We start from the raw sequence: 14164 nt of genomic DNA, 5'->3' as shown, positions 1-14164 counted from the left end.
TTTGGGGATTTATTAATTTCTGAGCTATACAACATTCGTATATTTTCTTGTTTTTTGTTTTGGTCTCTTAACAAAAGATGTCAAAATTGTTTTTACTATAGAATTCCATATTTTATAGACATTTATCATTTGTTCAAAACAGTCATGGCATTTCTCCCAGAAAGTTGGTCAAAACAAATACAGATCTAATCCCCACATCTTCTTGGCTGCAAATGAAGGACTGTTCTGTTTCCTTCTTCCATCATTTTATATTTTCTGAACTATTACTGTGCTCACAAATAGTTGTTCTAAAGTGGGTACTGTTCTAATGAACCAGTGAGAAAAAAGGGATCGTGCCAATCCTTAAAGAGCTTAAATGTATTTGGCTCTGGGGAAGTATTCTCCGTTACATGAATCCGAGTCAGCTTATTAGGACTGAAAAGATGAGTTGTATACAGTATAAAATACATGTGCCTAATTCCATATTCCTTTGCTTCAAACCAGATAACTTTACTGTTTATTGCAGCTTCAGCTTTTCTCGTGGTCTTTATTGTGGCAGAATGATCCATGTGTTTCGCTTTTTAGGGATTCATACTTTTCATGTCCTCTTAATAACAAACTAAAAACTATCGACATGGTAATTCAAGATGTGACCACAAATGCTTTATGAATAATTACAAACTCATAATTTGATAAATATTCAGGAATGGAATTGAGCCATACAAGATTAGTCATCAACTTAAAATGCCCTTTCAAGTAGACAAAAAAACAAATTGTCTTTTAAATCTTCTCATGCTCTCATTTACTACATTTAGTAAATTGAAATTTTAGTGTGCTTGAATTATTTATTAAACTACAGAATAACCTTTTGAAATGCAAAAATCACCTATGCTAAAATGAGATCAGGCTTAGTTAAATTAAATAAAAAGTATCTTGGGGGGCACCTGGCTGGCTCAGTGGGTAGAACACGTGACTCTTAATCTTAGGGTCATGAGTTCAAGCCCTATGTTGGACATGGAGCTTACTTTAAAAAAGGTATCTTTCAGTTTTTCTAGAATTTAAACAAAATCCCCCCAATAACGTCATTTCATGATCTTTAACTGGCATGCCAATAAAAAATGAAATATCATTAAAACAGTACAGTGCAAGCAATGTATTTTGAGCCTGTCTACTCTGATAAGGGAAATCTAATCTTTAATAATATTTCTTCAAAGCGGGACCAATTAACTATATTTTATAAAATATATGAGAATCTCCATGTATCTCTGTTATATTGTGAAACCCACAAGAATGCTATCTCATTAAGGTTAAATAGGAACCACTCCCAAGCCTTCCTTTAGAAGAGGAGCCTGCAGGGTAATTGACAACCCAAGGAGCATTCCAGGTCTCAGGACAGGTATGCGGTGTTACATCTGAATTCTAGAAAGCGCAATGTCACAGACAGAAAATAGCACGAAAACCTGTCTTCCCTTACCTTCAGCCAGCCTTTCCGGGACACACATACCTTGTCTTTGAAGGTCCCATACCATCCCTCATATTCTTTTCCATTATTTAGTATCAGTGACTTAAGACTGATTGTGCTTGTTGAAACTGACCTTCATTATATGGAAACTGAATCCTTTGTACTGCAACTTATGTATGCAACTTCTTACAAACCAGAAATAAAATTTAGCCTCCTCTATCTGTATGATGATCGTTTGTATAGGTGTCTATTATTAAATTGTTCAGTAACTTTCTTTCTTCCTATCAAATAACGCATCCCTTCAGTCTTCTCTTAAAAGTCTTCCTCCAAAGCCCTTTGTTATATTTGTCTCCTGGAAACTCGTTCTTATTTATGCTCCACACTTCTGATAGAGCCTGATCAGGGAACAGTTTTGTCCAAGGACTGATACTGTTTGTGTGAGATCTGTGATTTGTATACCAGCACAAGTGCCTTATGGAGCAAATATTTGTTCCCAAATTTCCTTAGAAATCTAGTGTCTCCTCACTTTGTTAGTGACTTTAGAGTATATCTACGGAGATTACCTATGTTTATTTTCTTTCATGACCATTTAGTTTATATTTACCACATCCCTAATTCTGTACTCAGAACTGCAAAGGCATGTTATGCCCCCTTCTGTTTCCCAGCTTCCTATAATCACATGAGAGCCACATCCAGTTATTTTTTCAGACTCCTTTTTTTTTAATATTTATTTTTTCACGAGAGATGCAGATAGAGGCAGAGACATAGGCAGAGGGAGAAGCAGGCTCCCTCTGGGGAGCCTGATGCAGGACTCAATCCCAGGATCCCGGGATCATGACCCGAGCCAAAGGCAGACGCTCAACCACTGAGCGCCTTTTTCAGACTCTTCATAAAAATTTCCACTGACTAAGAGGAGAGCATTATTGCCTATTGATTGTGTTGAAAATATTTTCCTTTGGCAGACACAAAAAGATGTCTTTGGTAAATGCAAACCTATACTTAAGAAGAGAACTTAGTGCCTGATCTTGCTTTATTGTATCAGTATTTATCAGTGATTAGTTGTTAAAATATTAAGCATCATTATGGGATGTTGTATTTACTTAAAATTTCTTCTGGGCTTCTCACTTTTTAAGTCTATAATTGATTACCTGGTTACTTCTTTTATTCTGCGGGTGACCATTCTACCTTGCTTCCCACATGACTGCTTACCAGCATGATACAGTACAAATAAATACATAGCACTTCTGTCCTCTTATTAAGTTGCTAAGGACAACTCAGATAAGCAGACATCTGATTTATGCAATAAGTTCTTTTAAAAGGATGATTATTTTTACTCATAGTCTTTATGCATACAGCAAAGGATTGGCAAGTTTCCTTCTTAAATGGTTTTGGTCTTTCAAGCATTAAGATAAAGATCTTTACTGATTAAACCACTTTTTAATTCTCTTCTTTCTTCCTTTCTTCTAATCTGTTCTGTTCTTCCTCAGTTTTGAGACTGTTTGTCTCTATCAGAAAAGTAGTTTATCCACCATTACATAAAAGGGTACTTACCAGATCCCCTACCTGAACAGTCCTAACGGAGTCAGTGGGCTTGGGGAGTGAGCAGGGCACCCCTCAGATGAGCTTCGGAGGGCACCCCCCCAAAATTGTAAATAGCTGCAGCTCCCTGGAGAGAGTACTATAGCAGCCCAAACTAATGGCATGACCCATATAAATAAAAGCCATTAAAGCCCTCAGTAATTTTGATACATATGAAAGTCCTGAGACCAAAAAATTTGGGAACAACTGCAATAGCCTATTTTTAAAGTATCTTCAATTACATACTTACTTATTCATTAAGAACAAGGTAGGGAATGGCAAAAATTTTCTAGCCAAGCGTAAATTTGCTATATGTACATGTTTATTGATCACAGACAAAAGTTTATGTTAAGAAATCCACCCGCACAGCAGCAACACTATATGCAAGCTTGGTGGATCTTGTAGATAACAAGGATTCCGTTTAATTTTGCATCATGCACTGTTAAAAAAAAAAAAATGGTTGAGTTGCATATAACGCTGACTTTGAACCAAATGCTGTTGCCATATGAATATAAAATGGAATAGTGATAATCATTCTGTGACTGCTCTGTGACCACAGAGATAATTCTCACCTGTGAATGGTGAGTTGTATAAGTCACCTCTGGTAGGCCACAGTTTCCGGTATCAATCAAATAGTAATCTGTGTGTTGCTGTGAAAGTGTTTTATAAGTTTGGTTAAAGTCCATATTCAGCCAACTTAAAAGGAGAGGATTATTCTAGATGACCTGGATGGGTTTGATTCAGTCAGTAAAAGGGCATTAGGAGCAGAAGTGAAACTTCCCAGAAGAAATTCCACCTGTGGACAGCAGCTTCCACTCATGCCTGAGAGTCCCCGCCTGCTCTATAGACTTTGGACTTGCCAAACCAACATCCGCAATCACAAGCCAATGCCCTATAATACTTTACTATATCTCTCCTGCTGGTTTTGTTTCTCTGATCGAACCCTGAATACATAGACCACCCTTGGTTACCACTTTTAAATAGCATTATCATATTTCTTAGAAAATACACCCAAAAGTGTCTAGACATAACCTAAACGTTTGTATATAGAAGGAAGATTGCAGTGGGAAAAAAAGGTTTTTAAATTAGTATTACTAGTGTCCATTATGGCTTCCAGTGTGGCATGTGCACTTTGCAGGAACAGGCAAGGAGATCATTAAGGTGTGGAAAGAAGATATTGGAACTTCTATTGAGTTGGGAGGATTATTTGTAAAAAGAGAAATTTAGCTTCCTCTTATTTAATACACAGATGAATAGTAACACCCTTATTCCCATCCACACATATGGCAGTCATATGTCACCTATGTAAGTGGAGATGGGAGGTCCTCACACATCAAGGCAAGGAAGGGTGAAGAATTTCATTTTTGTATCAAGATGTTGGAGGGTAAAAGCTAGTCACCTTCCCTACTAAATGCAGAGGAGGGATGTATAGCATCCAATATGATTTTGATTATCCATAAGAAAGAAAGTTTAGAACATAAAATGGGTTCTTGAAGAGATAGTGAAATCATTTCTGAGAGTTCAAGAAAAGACGGAGTTTTATCAAACTACAAATGAACTCTAAGGTTCTTTTAAGTCCTTTAGTTAATGATGGTATTTCCCATTCTAGGTTTTGTTTTCTTTTTCCCAAAACGTGTGGCATTAAGTTCCAGAATCTCTTTACCCAAGTGAATAATAAATACCAAAATGAGGGGCACTGCTATTTTCCCTTTCTAAAAAGCTCATAAGCAGGAAATGCAACTATTTTTTAAAAATTTAATCAAGAATTAAATGAATTCAGTAGAAAAAAGGCATTGCCTTCCATTGGGTATGCAGTAAATAGTTGTTGAATTTAATTCATTGGAATAACTGATAAACATGGCTCACATCAAAGCAGAGTTGTGAGGGCTACTGAACCATTTGCAAAAATCCAGTCCACTAAAGAGACCTGGCTAATTATAAACACTGAGAAATCATCTCACATTTCTCCTACTGTACTATTCCTGTGTGTTCCACATTTGATAGTACGTACTGTTTGATTTTTATTCTTTGATTTTGATATCAGTAACTGTTACACTAATTTTATCTCTAAGACTTATTTAATATTGCATTGAGCTGTTTAGGTTTTTTTGGACTTCCATGAATCCAGCTGTCAAAAAATGTGGTAGCTCTGCCCTGAAATCACAAGACAACTGCATTGTCAGCATAAAATATTAACCATGTTTCTCTCACACTAGTGTCAGGAAGCAAGAATTTCCTGTTCCCTTCAAGGTCTTTATAGATGGACTAAGAAATTGACATGAGACAAATTAACAGGAGAAAGTCAAATTTAATCTCGAACATACGGGGAATCCACACAGACATGGAAATTCCATGACATGCAAAATGAGGTCTATATGTCATTCTGAACTAAGAGAAAAGGATGGAGTCTGGGACGTCAGAGGGATGGAATGCAATTCACAGGAAGTTGAAAAAGAGTAAATGTTTGCTGAGCCACTGAGAAATAACGGGGCACAAAGGACTTTGACCAAATAGGCCTTACCCAGTTCATAAGATAATGTAGTTAACTATGGTGATAGCTCTCTTCCTGGAGCAGGTCCTCTATCTAAATTCTTTTAGACAGTAGTAGGGGGTCGGGGGGTGGGGGTGGGAAGCGGGGAGTAAAGAGCTTTTCCAAAATCTGCTGGGGTCTGACGGCTTTTTAACTCCATAATCTTCATGCCAAAATGGCCCATTCTGGGGCAGCCTGCACTTGGCCTCTACACTAGACAAAATCATGGGGGTTTTTTTCCTCTCCAATTGGAAGCAAATTCAACCTTAAAAAGCACTGATATCCAATAATAAAAAGACAGCCCAATTTAAAAGTGAGCAAAGATTTTGTGTGTGTGTGTGTGTTTTATAGACATATTTTTATTTCAAAATGAAGACATTGAAAGCATAAGAAATCCTAAAGTTCTATGAAATTACTTCAAAAATATCCTATGTATTTTGTATTGCCACAATATAGTGCCACTAAATGGCCTCAAAAACGATTATCAAGTAGTACAAATAGTAGCATCTTAACTCTGAAGGTTTTTTTTCCCAACTTTAGCAAGAGGAATAACTGACAAATTGTGTATCTATTTAAAGTGTACAGTGTGATGATTTGATATACATACACATTGTGAAATGATTACTAGGACCAAGGTAATTAACACACCATCACCCCACATAGTTAAAAATCTTTTTCAGTGTGTGGTAAGAAAGCTTAAGATCTATTGTCAGCAAGTTACAAGTGTACAGTCCTGTACTGCTAACTACAGTCCTCATGCTGAACTTTAGAATCTCGGAACTTACTCACCTTATAACTGAAAGTTTGTACCCATATCTCCCTTCCCTCCAAACAAAACTAAGTGACCAATAAGCACATGGAAAGATAACTAACAGTATTAGGGAAACGCAAATAAAATGCAATCAAAACCATAGTGAGGGATTGGAGGATGGGAAGAGAGGAATGCACAGGCAGAGCACTGATGGATTTTAGGGCCGTGAAACTCTTCCGACACTGCAGTGGTGGCTACATCACTATATGTATGTCAAAACCCATAGAATGTGCAACACCAAGAATGAACCCGAAGTGAAATAAGACTGAGAAAGACAAATATATTGATCCAGCAACTAAAGGGACCCCATGAAAAACTTTATTCGCTCCTTCTCCTGCTTCCAATCTCATTAGGACCTACACTCTGGCCTCACACATAGCTTATACAACAGATGGAGTATGTCCTCCTTCTAAAGGTCAAGGACTTAATGATTTCTTTGGTCTTTCAGTACAATAGGTAACACCTAAGGAGTGACTAGGCAGGGTCATGATGAAGGTTTTCCAAGACCACTGACTCACCAAGACCCCTGACTCCAGAGCATAAGTGACTTGTGGAGGACACCTAAACTCTCATCTTTGTTCTTGGATTACTAAAAGACAAGTACACCAGACCACCGTCCTCAATAAAAACCCCAGTCCCCAAGCAAAGACAAGACCCATTTTCCATTTCTTTCTGAGTCTTCCAGATGCTCTGTCTGTATCTATAATCTCTCTCTGTCTCCACTAAACTCTGCTCTTACTGCCTTTCAGCTCGTTTGGTTTCCATCCTGCATGAAGCCAAGGACCCCCTTGGCTGGTCCTGCAGGATCCCCTTTGGGCCCTCAGACCCAGCCAGCCTACATCAACATGATACCACTCATAAGTGGAATCTTCAAAAAAAATTTTTTAATAAATTAATAAAAAGCAGGATAAGACCTATAAATGCAGAAAACTGATAGTTGCCAGAGGGAAAGGAATATGGAGGTTGGGCAACATCAGTGAAGAAGAGTGAGAGATACAGGCTTCCAGTTACAGAATAAATGAGTTATAGGAATAAGAGGCGCAACATAGGGAATACAGTCGATCCTGTAACAGTGATGCATTGATGTACTGGGAGAGATGGTAGCTACACCCATAAACATAGCATAATGTATAAATTCGTCAAATCACTAAGTCGTACACCTGAAACTAATGTAACATGATGTGTCAAACACACTCAAATAAATTAAAATATTAAAGTAAAATAGAGTCAAGCCCATGAAAAGTTAGTGACCTCTTCCCCAACTACCTTATAAGTAGTGCAGGTGCTTCTCCCCTGTTCTCTATCACCTGCTTATTCATGACCTGGCATGGATGACTGCCCTTCCCCCAGCTCATTGTACACCCACTCCTATTTCTGGGATTTGTAAATGGTAAGTCTTGTGACTCAAAAAAAAAAAAGATGAATGTTAATATAAACTATGGACTTGGAGTGATGATAGTATGACAATATAGGTTTGTTGATTGTAACAATAGTTAACAATATATGTTCATCCAATGTAACAAATTTACCACTCTGGTGTGGGATATGATAGGATTGGGAGCAGGTAGGAGCAATATGGGAATCCTGTACTTTTTGCTCAATTTTGCTGTGAACCTAAAATGGCTCAGAACAATAAATCTATTTAAAACACACACACACAGATATAGCATTTCATACCCACTAGGATGGCTATAATAAAAAAATAGACAATGACAAGTGTGGGCAAAGATGGGGAAAACTGGAGCCTTCTTATATTGCTGGTGGGAATGAAAAATGCTACAGCCACTTTGGGAAATAGTTGGTTCATTTCTGTACAAAGTTGAACATCCACTTACCAGCTATGCCACTCCTATGTATTTACTAAAAAAAGAAAACATATATCCATACAAAGACTTGCATATGAATAGTCCAGCAGCTCTGCAAATTGTGAAACACAGAGTTCCCATCTGACCCAGCAGTTTTGCTCCTAGGCACACACCTGTGTTAGTCTGCTGCGGCTGCCATAACAAAATGCCACAGACTGACACGATAAATTTATTTCTCACAGTTCTAGAGACTGGAATTTGAAAGATCAAGACGTTGGTAAGTGTGGTTTCTTCTGAGGCTTCCCTTTGGCTTGCAGACAGCTGCCTTCTCCCAGTGCTCTCACATGGTGTCTCTCCTGAGTGCCTGTACCCCTGATGTCTCTCTTTTTCTAGGGACAGCAGTCATATTGGATTCTAGCCTCACCAAAAAACTTGTTGTTGCCAGCATTAGTTACAGCAGGGAGCCTGGGTGGTTGAGTTAGTTAAACATCTGCCTTTGGCTCAGGTCATGATCTCAGGGTCCTGGGATGCAGCCCTATGTCAGGCTCCCTGCTTAGCAGGGAGTCTGCTTCTCCCTCTCCCTCTGTGCTTCCCCCTGCTTGTGCTCTCACAGTCTCTCTCTCAAATCATAAAAATATAAAATTAAAAAATAAAATTACTCTAAAACAAAAATCTAAAAAGTATGAAATGCTTCCTTACTAAAGTGATTTTTTTTAAAGTTGTAGCATCTAGAATTACCAGCTATAATTGCCCCTCATCTGAATAAACAGCCATAGAAATGGAATGACTAAACAAAGCACAGATCAAGTTCTTAGACATAAAACAAAGGTGGCTATTATCTTCCAAAAATTCACTAACCTTGATGGTACTCTCATGAAAAGCCTTAATCTGGCACACTTGCCAGTTTCTAATAAAGAATCATATGATACTTCACCTCAAGTAATGACTAACCAATAATCATGTAACCCTAAAGTGATGTATTTTGTCCCATCCTAGAAATACATCATAGTGCCAATCTACCTTTGCACTCAAATATTGACTTGAACAGTTGAACGATGAAGCTCAGTTCAAGGAATGAGATTGTGATATAAGCTATAAAATGAATTGTGAGCAATGGCATACATCAGGGATTGTTAACCTCAACACTATTGACATTGTGGGTCAGATCACTCTCGTGGGGCCTGCCCTACACATTCAATGATCTTTAACAGTATCCCTCACCTCTGCCCCCTACATGCCAGTAGCACATCCTAACCCCCAAGTTATGACAACCAAAAATGTTTCCAGACATTACCACGTATTTCCTAAGGGGCAAAATTGAGAACCACTGCCATAAGTCAAGGAAGATTTCATGAGTTTTCATGGTACTAACACAAACTGTGTACCAAAAGAAAAAAAAAATCATGTTTGATTTCTACTTTACTTGTATAAGCTCTGTTGATTTGAAATATGCAGAATATTGTATAAAAGCAGTTCCGGGGCGGGACCGGCTGACAGTAATATTGCCGAACGGCTGTTCACAGAGCAAGTGAAGATGGATGCCAGAGGACTTGGATCTCAGCTGAAGGACAGTATTCCAGTTACTGAACTTTCAGCAAGTGGACCTTTTGAACAGCATGATCTTCTAGGAAAAGGTCTCCCTGGTGTGAAAAATGTACTTTTTTTGCCCAGTCATCCTCTTGAATTATCAGAAAAAAATTTCCAGCTCAACCAAGATAAAATGAATTTTTCTACACTAAGAAACATCCAGGGTCTGTTCGCTCCACTAAATTTACAAATGGAATTCAAGGCAGTGCGACAGGTTCAGCATCTTCCATTTCTTCCAAGCTCAAACCTTTCATTGGATATTTTAAGGGGTAATGATGAGACTATTGGATTTGAAGATATTCTTAATGACCCGTCACAAAGTGAACTAATGGGAGAACCACACTTGATGGTGGAATATAAACTCGGTTTACTGTAATCTGTTGTGCTGTTCATGAAAATAGAGGGGCTGCATGTTGTTTATAGTCGTCTTTTTACTATAATTTGATGTACACAACATTAAAAGTACTGACACATGAGAAAAAACAAAAGCAGTTCCGTTGATCTTACTAAATTTAGATTACCATATTCTTTGCCAGTTTTATTTGGAAGATATCACATTTTGATCTAAAATTTGAATCCAATGCTGAAATGCCAGCTTGGAGCCAGAGGAACGAGTGTTTGTATTATAGTAAAAACTGCCCGTTGACACTTATAAATGGAAATATTTATAAAAAATCAGGAATGTAATTTTATTAATTTTTTTTAATTTTTTATTTATTTATGATTGTCACAGAGAGAGAGAGAGAGAGAGGGAGGCAGAGACACAGGCAGAGGGAGAAGCAGGCTTCACGCACCAGGAGCCCGATGTGGGATTCGATCCCGGGTCTCCAGGATCGCGCCCCGGGCCAAAGGCAGGCGCCAAACCGCTGCGCCACCCAGGGATCCCAGGAATGTAATTTTATAATGAGTTTTGCCACATAGTAGATTTGCTATCGACAGACTTTGCAAATACACTCGATGTCTTTATCATTAAAGACACCAACTCAGAATGGTACAACTCACTTTCATTGTCCCTGTAGCCTATCAATCGCCTAAGAGTGAAGGACATCATCATTTAAGTTTGATACATTGTACTTCAAGGGTTGTAAATATGAACTTCGTGCATTCTGAAACTATGGTATGGATGGCACTTCTCCACACATTTTGATATGTCATAACATTAATATAATACCACCTTGTAACATTGATTTTCCCACTGAAAATCTTTACCTTCCTCAAGAGCATCATAAATAGATGGGATGGTCTTTTAAAAGATGGGATGGGATGAAATGGTCAATAACTTTCCCTCCTCCCTCCTTCCTTCCTTGCTTCCCTCCCTCCATTCCTTCCTACCTCCTTTATCAAGAGTCATTGAGACACTAAAGCTAATATCCCATCACCCTTCGTTATTACAAGCAAGCAAGCATGGACACACTAGCCTCTCCAGTAGCAGGATGGGAGGCTGTATCAGGAGCGATCCCAAGAGTTCACATCCATGAGATTGGCTACAGATGCCTACTAAAGATATATAATGACATCATGAGCAGTGAAAAACAAAATACACTTCCTAATTGGAAGTTTTGTGAACTAATAGTGTAAGAATAATCCTACTGGCTGATTTCTGTACCTCAGTAAATGGCACTCCATCTTTCTCTTCTCAAGACAAAAACCTTGCAGTCATCCTCATGTTTTTTTCTTCTTTCACCTCTTATATCCAATCCATCAGTTCACCCTCAAAATGCATCTGAACTCCAATCACTTGTCATCACTTCCACAGCGAACAGCTAATCCCTGCTGTGATCATCTTAACTCGGTTATTGTGACGGCCTCCTAGAGTCTTTTCCCAACACAACCACCAGTGTGATCATTTTAAGACATATGGCAGATAATGTCCCAGCTCTGTGCAAAGTCCTCCCATGGTTATTCGGCTCACTCAGAAACCTAAATCTATATGAAGGCTGGAAGGCCCCTGCTGATCTGAGCCTCGGTGGCCTCGGTCCTCATGACTCACATTCTCCCTCTATCCCTCTGTTCCATCCTCAGGGAGCCTCTTGTATCTACAGCGTGCCAAGGATGTTCCCTCAGGGCCTTTGAAATGGCTGTTCCCTCTGTCTGTATGATCTTCCTCTAGATATTCAAATGGCCCGCTTCCTCACTTCTTGTGAACCTCTGCTCCAAGGCCAGCTTATCAATGAGGCCTTCTCCACCATTCTACATAAAATTGCACCCTTCCTACCCACTACTGTCATTCTATCCCTCTTACTCATTTTCCCCAAACTCTTATCACCATCTGACATATATTCATTTCATATTTTCTTCTTCCTTCCTCTATAGAAAATAAACTCCCTAATTATTTTCTTTACGTGATATAGCCCAGCAGTTGGTAAACAGTAGGAGCTCAATAGGTACTTGTTGGGAAAATGAATGAATAAGATCTTGTCTTACCATATTATAGACAGAGTTAAGATTAGTTCTGTTCTAAATATTTCCCACATTCTAGTTTTTTGGAGCAGTTCTTGCTAATCAAGGCTTTGCCTTTTAATCATGGCTTCAGCTCCAGCCATAACATTTATAAATGACCCTCTAATCTTTATTTCTACTCTTTAACTCTCCTTCTAGCCCCAAACCCTTGTTTCTAACTTGCCTTTGAGTATATCCAGCAGCACCTCAGTTTGGAGTAAGGCTATTTGAGCTCTTGACTTGATCTGATTTTATCATTAACAAGCAGAGAGTCTTCTTGAACAGAACAGTGATTCTCTCAGCTTCCTCATATGTGAAATAGCTGGGTTAGCTCAGCCACTCTCAACAACATATTGGTATATTTCAGTCACTAGAGATAGTTGGGATGAGTTGAGAATTAGGCCTCACCAAAGTATTGTCCATACTCCAGCTGGAAAGTCTGAAATTCTACAAAGAGGCAGCCTGAGTGGTTCAGTCGGTTAAGTGTCTGCCTTTGGCTCACATCTTGGTCTCCAGGTCCTGGAATTGAGCCCCATATGGAGCTTCCTGCTCAGAAGGGAGTCTACTTCTTCTCCCTCTGCACTCCCAACTCATGCTCTCTCTCTCAAATTAATAAAATTTTTAATAAAATAAAATTCCACAAATAGTGCTAAAACAACTGTACATCCACATGCAAAGAAGAAGAAAAAGAAGGAGGAGGAGAAGAAGGAGGAGGAGGAGGAAAAGAACCTGGGCACAGACCTTATATACTCAACAAAAATTTGCTCAAACTGACATTAATGTAAAACTCAGAATTTTAAAACTCCCAGAATATAATTTCTGTATTAATGTAAAACTCAGAATTTTAAAACTCCCAGAATATAATTTGGGAGAACTATAGATGAACTTGGGTTTGTTGGTGAGCTTTTTGAGACAACACTAAAGCCACAGTCATGAAAGAAAGATTGATATATGTACTTCATTAAAATTAAAAGTTTTTGCCTTGTGAAAGGCACTGTTAAGAGAATGAAAAAGACAAGCCACAAACCAGGAGAAAATATTTGTAAAAGACACATCTGATAAAGAATTGCTATCCACACACACAAAAAATTGTTATCCACAATATGCAAAGAATTCTGACAGGATGAACACTGGGTGTTATACTATATGTTGGCAAATCGAATTCCAATAAAAAAATACACGCAAAAAAATGCAAAGAATTATCAAAACTCAATATTAACTAAACAAGCAACTGATTTAAAAAATGGGCCAAAGACCTTAAGAGATACCTCACCAAGGAATAAGATATACAGATGGTAACTAAGCGTATGAAGAGATGCTCCATATCCCATGCCATCAGGGAAATGCCAATTAAAACTACAGTGAGATATCATTACACACCTATTAGAATGGCCAAAATCCAAAACACTGACACCAAATGCTGGTGAGGATGTGAAGGAACAGAAACTCTGATCCATTGCTGGCAGGAATCAGAATAGCACAGCCACCTTGGAAGACAGCTTGTTGACTTCTTCAAAACTAAACATACTCTTATTATCCTATCTTGCATTCATGCTCTATGGTATATACCCGAAGGTGTTCAAAACTTATGTCCCCACAAAAACCTGCATGTGGATATTTATAGCAGTTTTATTCATCATCAAAACTTGGAAGCAATCGCAGATATCCTTCGGTATGTGAATGGATAAATAAAAAGTGGTATATCCAGACAGTGAAATATTATCCAGTGCTAAAAAGAATGAGCTATAAAACTATGTAAACTTCATAAGTGAAAGACATGAATCTGAAAACACTACATACCACATGATTCTGACAATATGATATTCTGGAAAAGGTAAAATTATGGAGATGATAGGAAGTTCACTGGTTACCAGGACTGGGGGGAGGAATGGATGAATAAGAGGCATACAGAGGATTTTTAGGGCAGTGAAACAACTCTGTATGATACTATAGTGGTGAATCTATAACATTAC

General features: G+C 38.3%; 1 protein-coding gene across 1 annotated transcript; it reads left to right on the top strand.

Annotated features, from left to right (window-relative positions):
* Window positions 1-9650: 9650 nt before the first annotated feature.
* On the top strand, window positions 9651-10240 carry LOC112643785 (proteasome maturation protein-like). Its single transcript, XM_035709741.2, has one exon. It carries the CDS (start codon window positions 9700-9702, stop codon window positions 10126-10128), a length of 429 nt encoding a protein of 142 aa, XP_035565634.1. The 5' UTR covers window positions 9651-9699; the 3' UTR covers window positions 10129-10240.
* The last annotated feature ends 3924 nt before the right edge of the window (window positions 10241-14164 follow it).

Source organism: Canis lupus, chromosome 1 (assembly GCF_003254725.2).
Source record: "Canis lupus dingo isolate Sandy chromosome 1, ASM325472v2, whole genome shotgun sequence".
Taxonomy (NCBI): domain Eukaryota; kingdom Metazoa; phylum Chordata; class Mammalia; order Carnivora; family Canidae; genus Canis; species Canis lupus.
Note: the sequence above shows the minus strand (reverse complement) of the source record. Positions and strands in the feature narration are given on the sequence as shown.

Coding starts and splice junctions, on each gene's coding strand:
- LOC112643785 (XM_035709741.2), top strand. CDS start 9,700: ATGGATGCCAGAGGACTTGGATCTCAGCTGAAGGACAGTATTCCAGTT.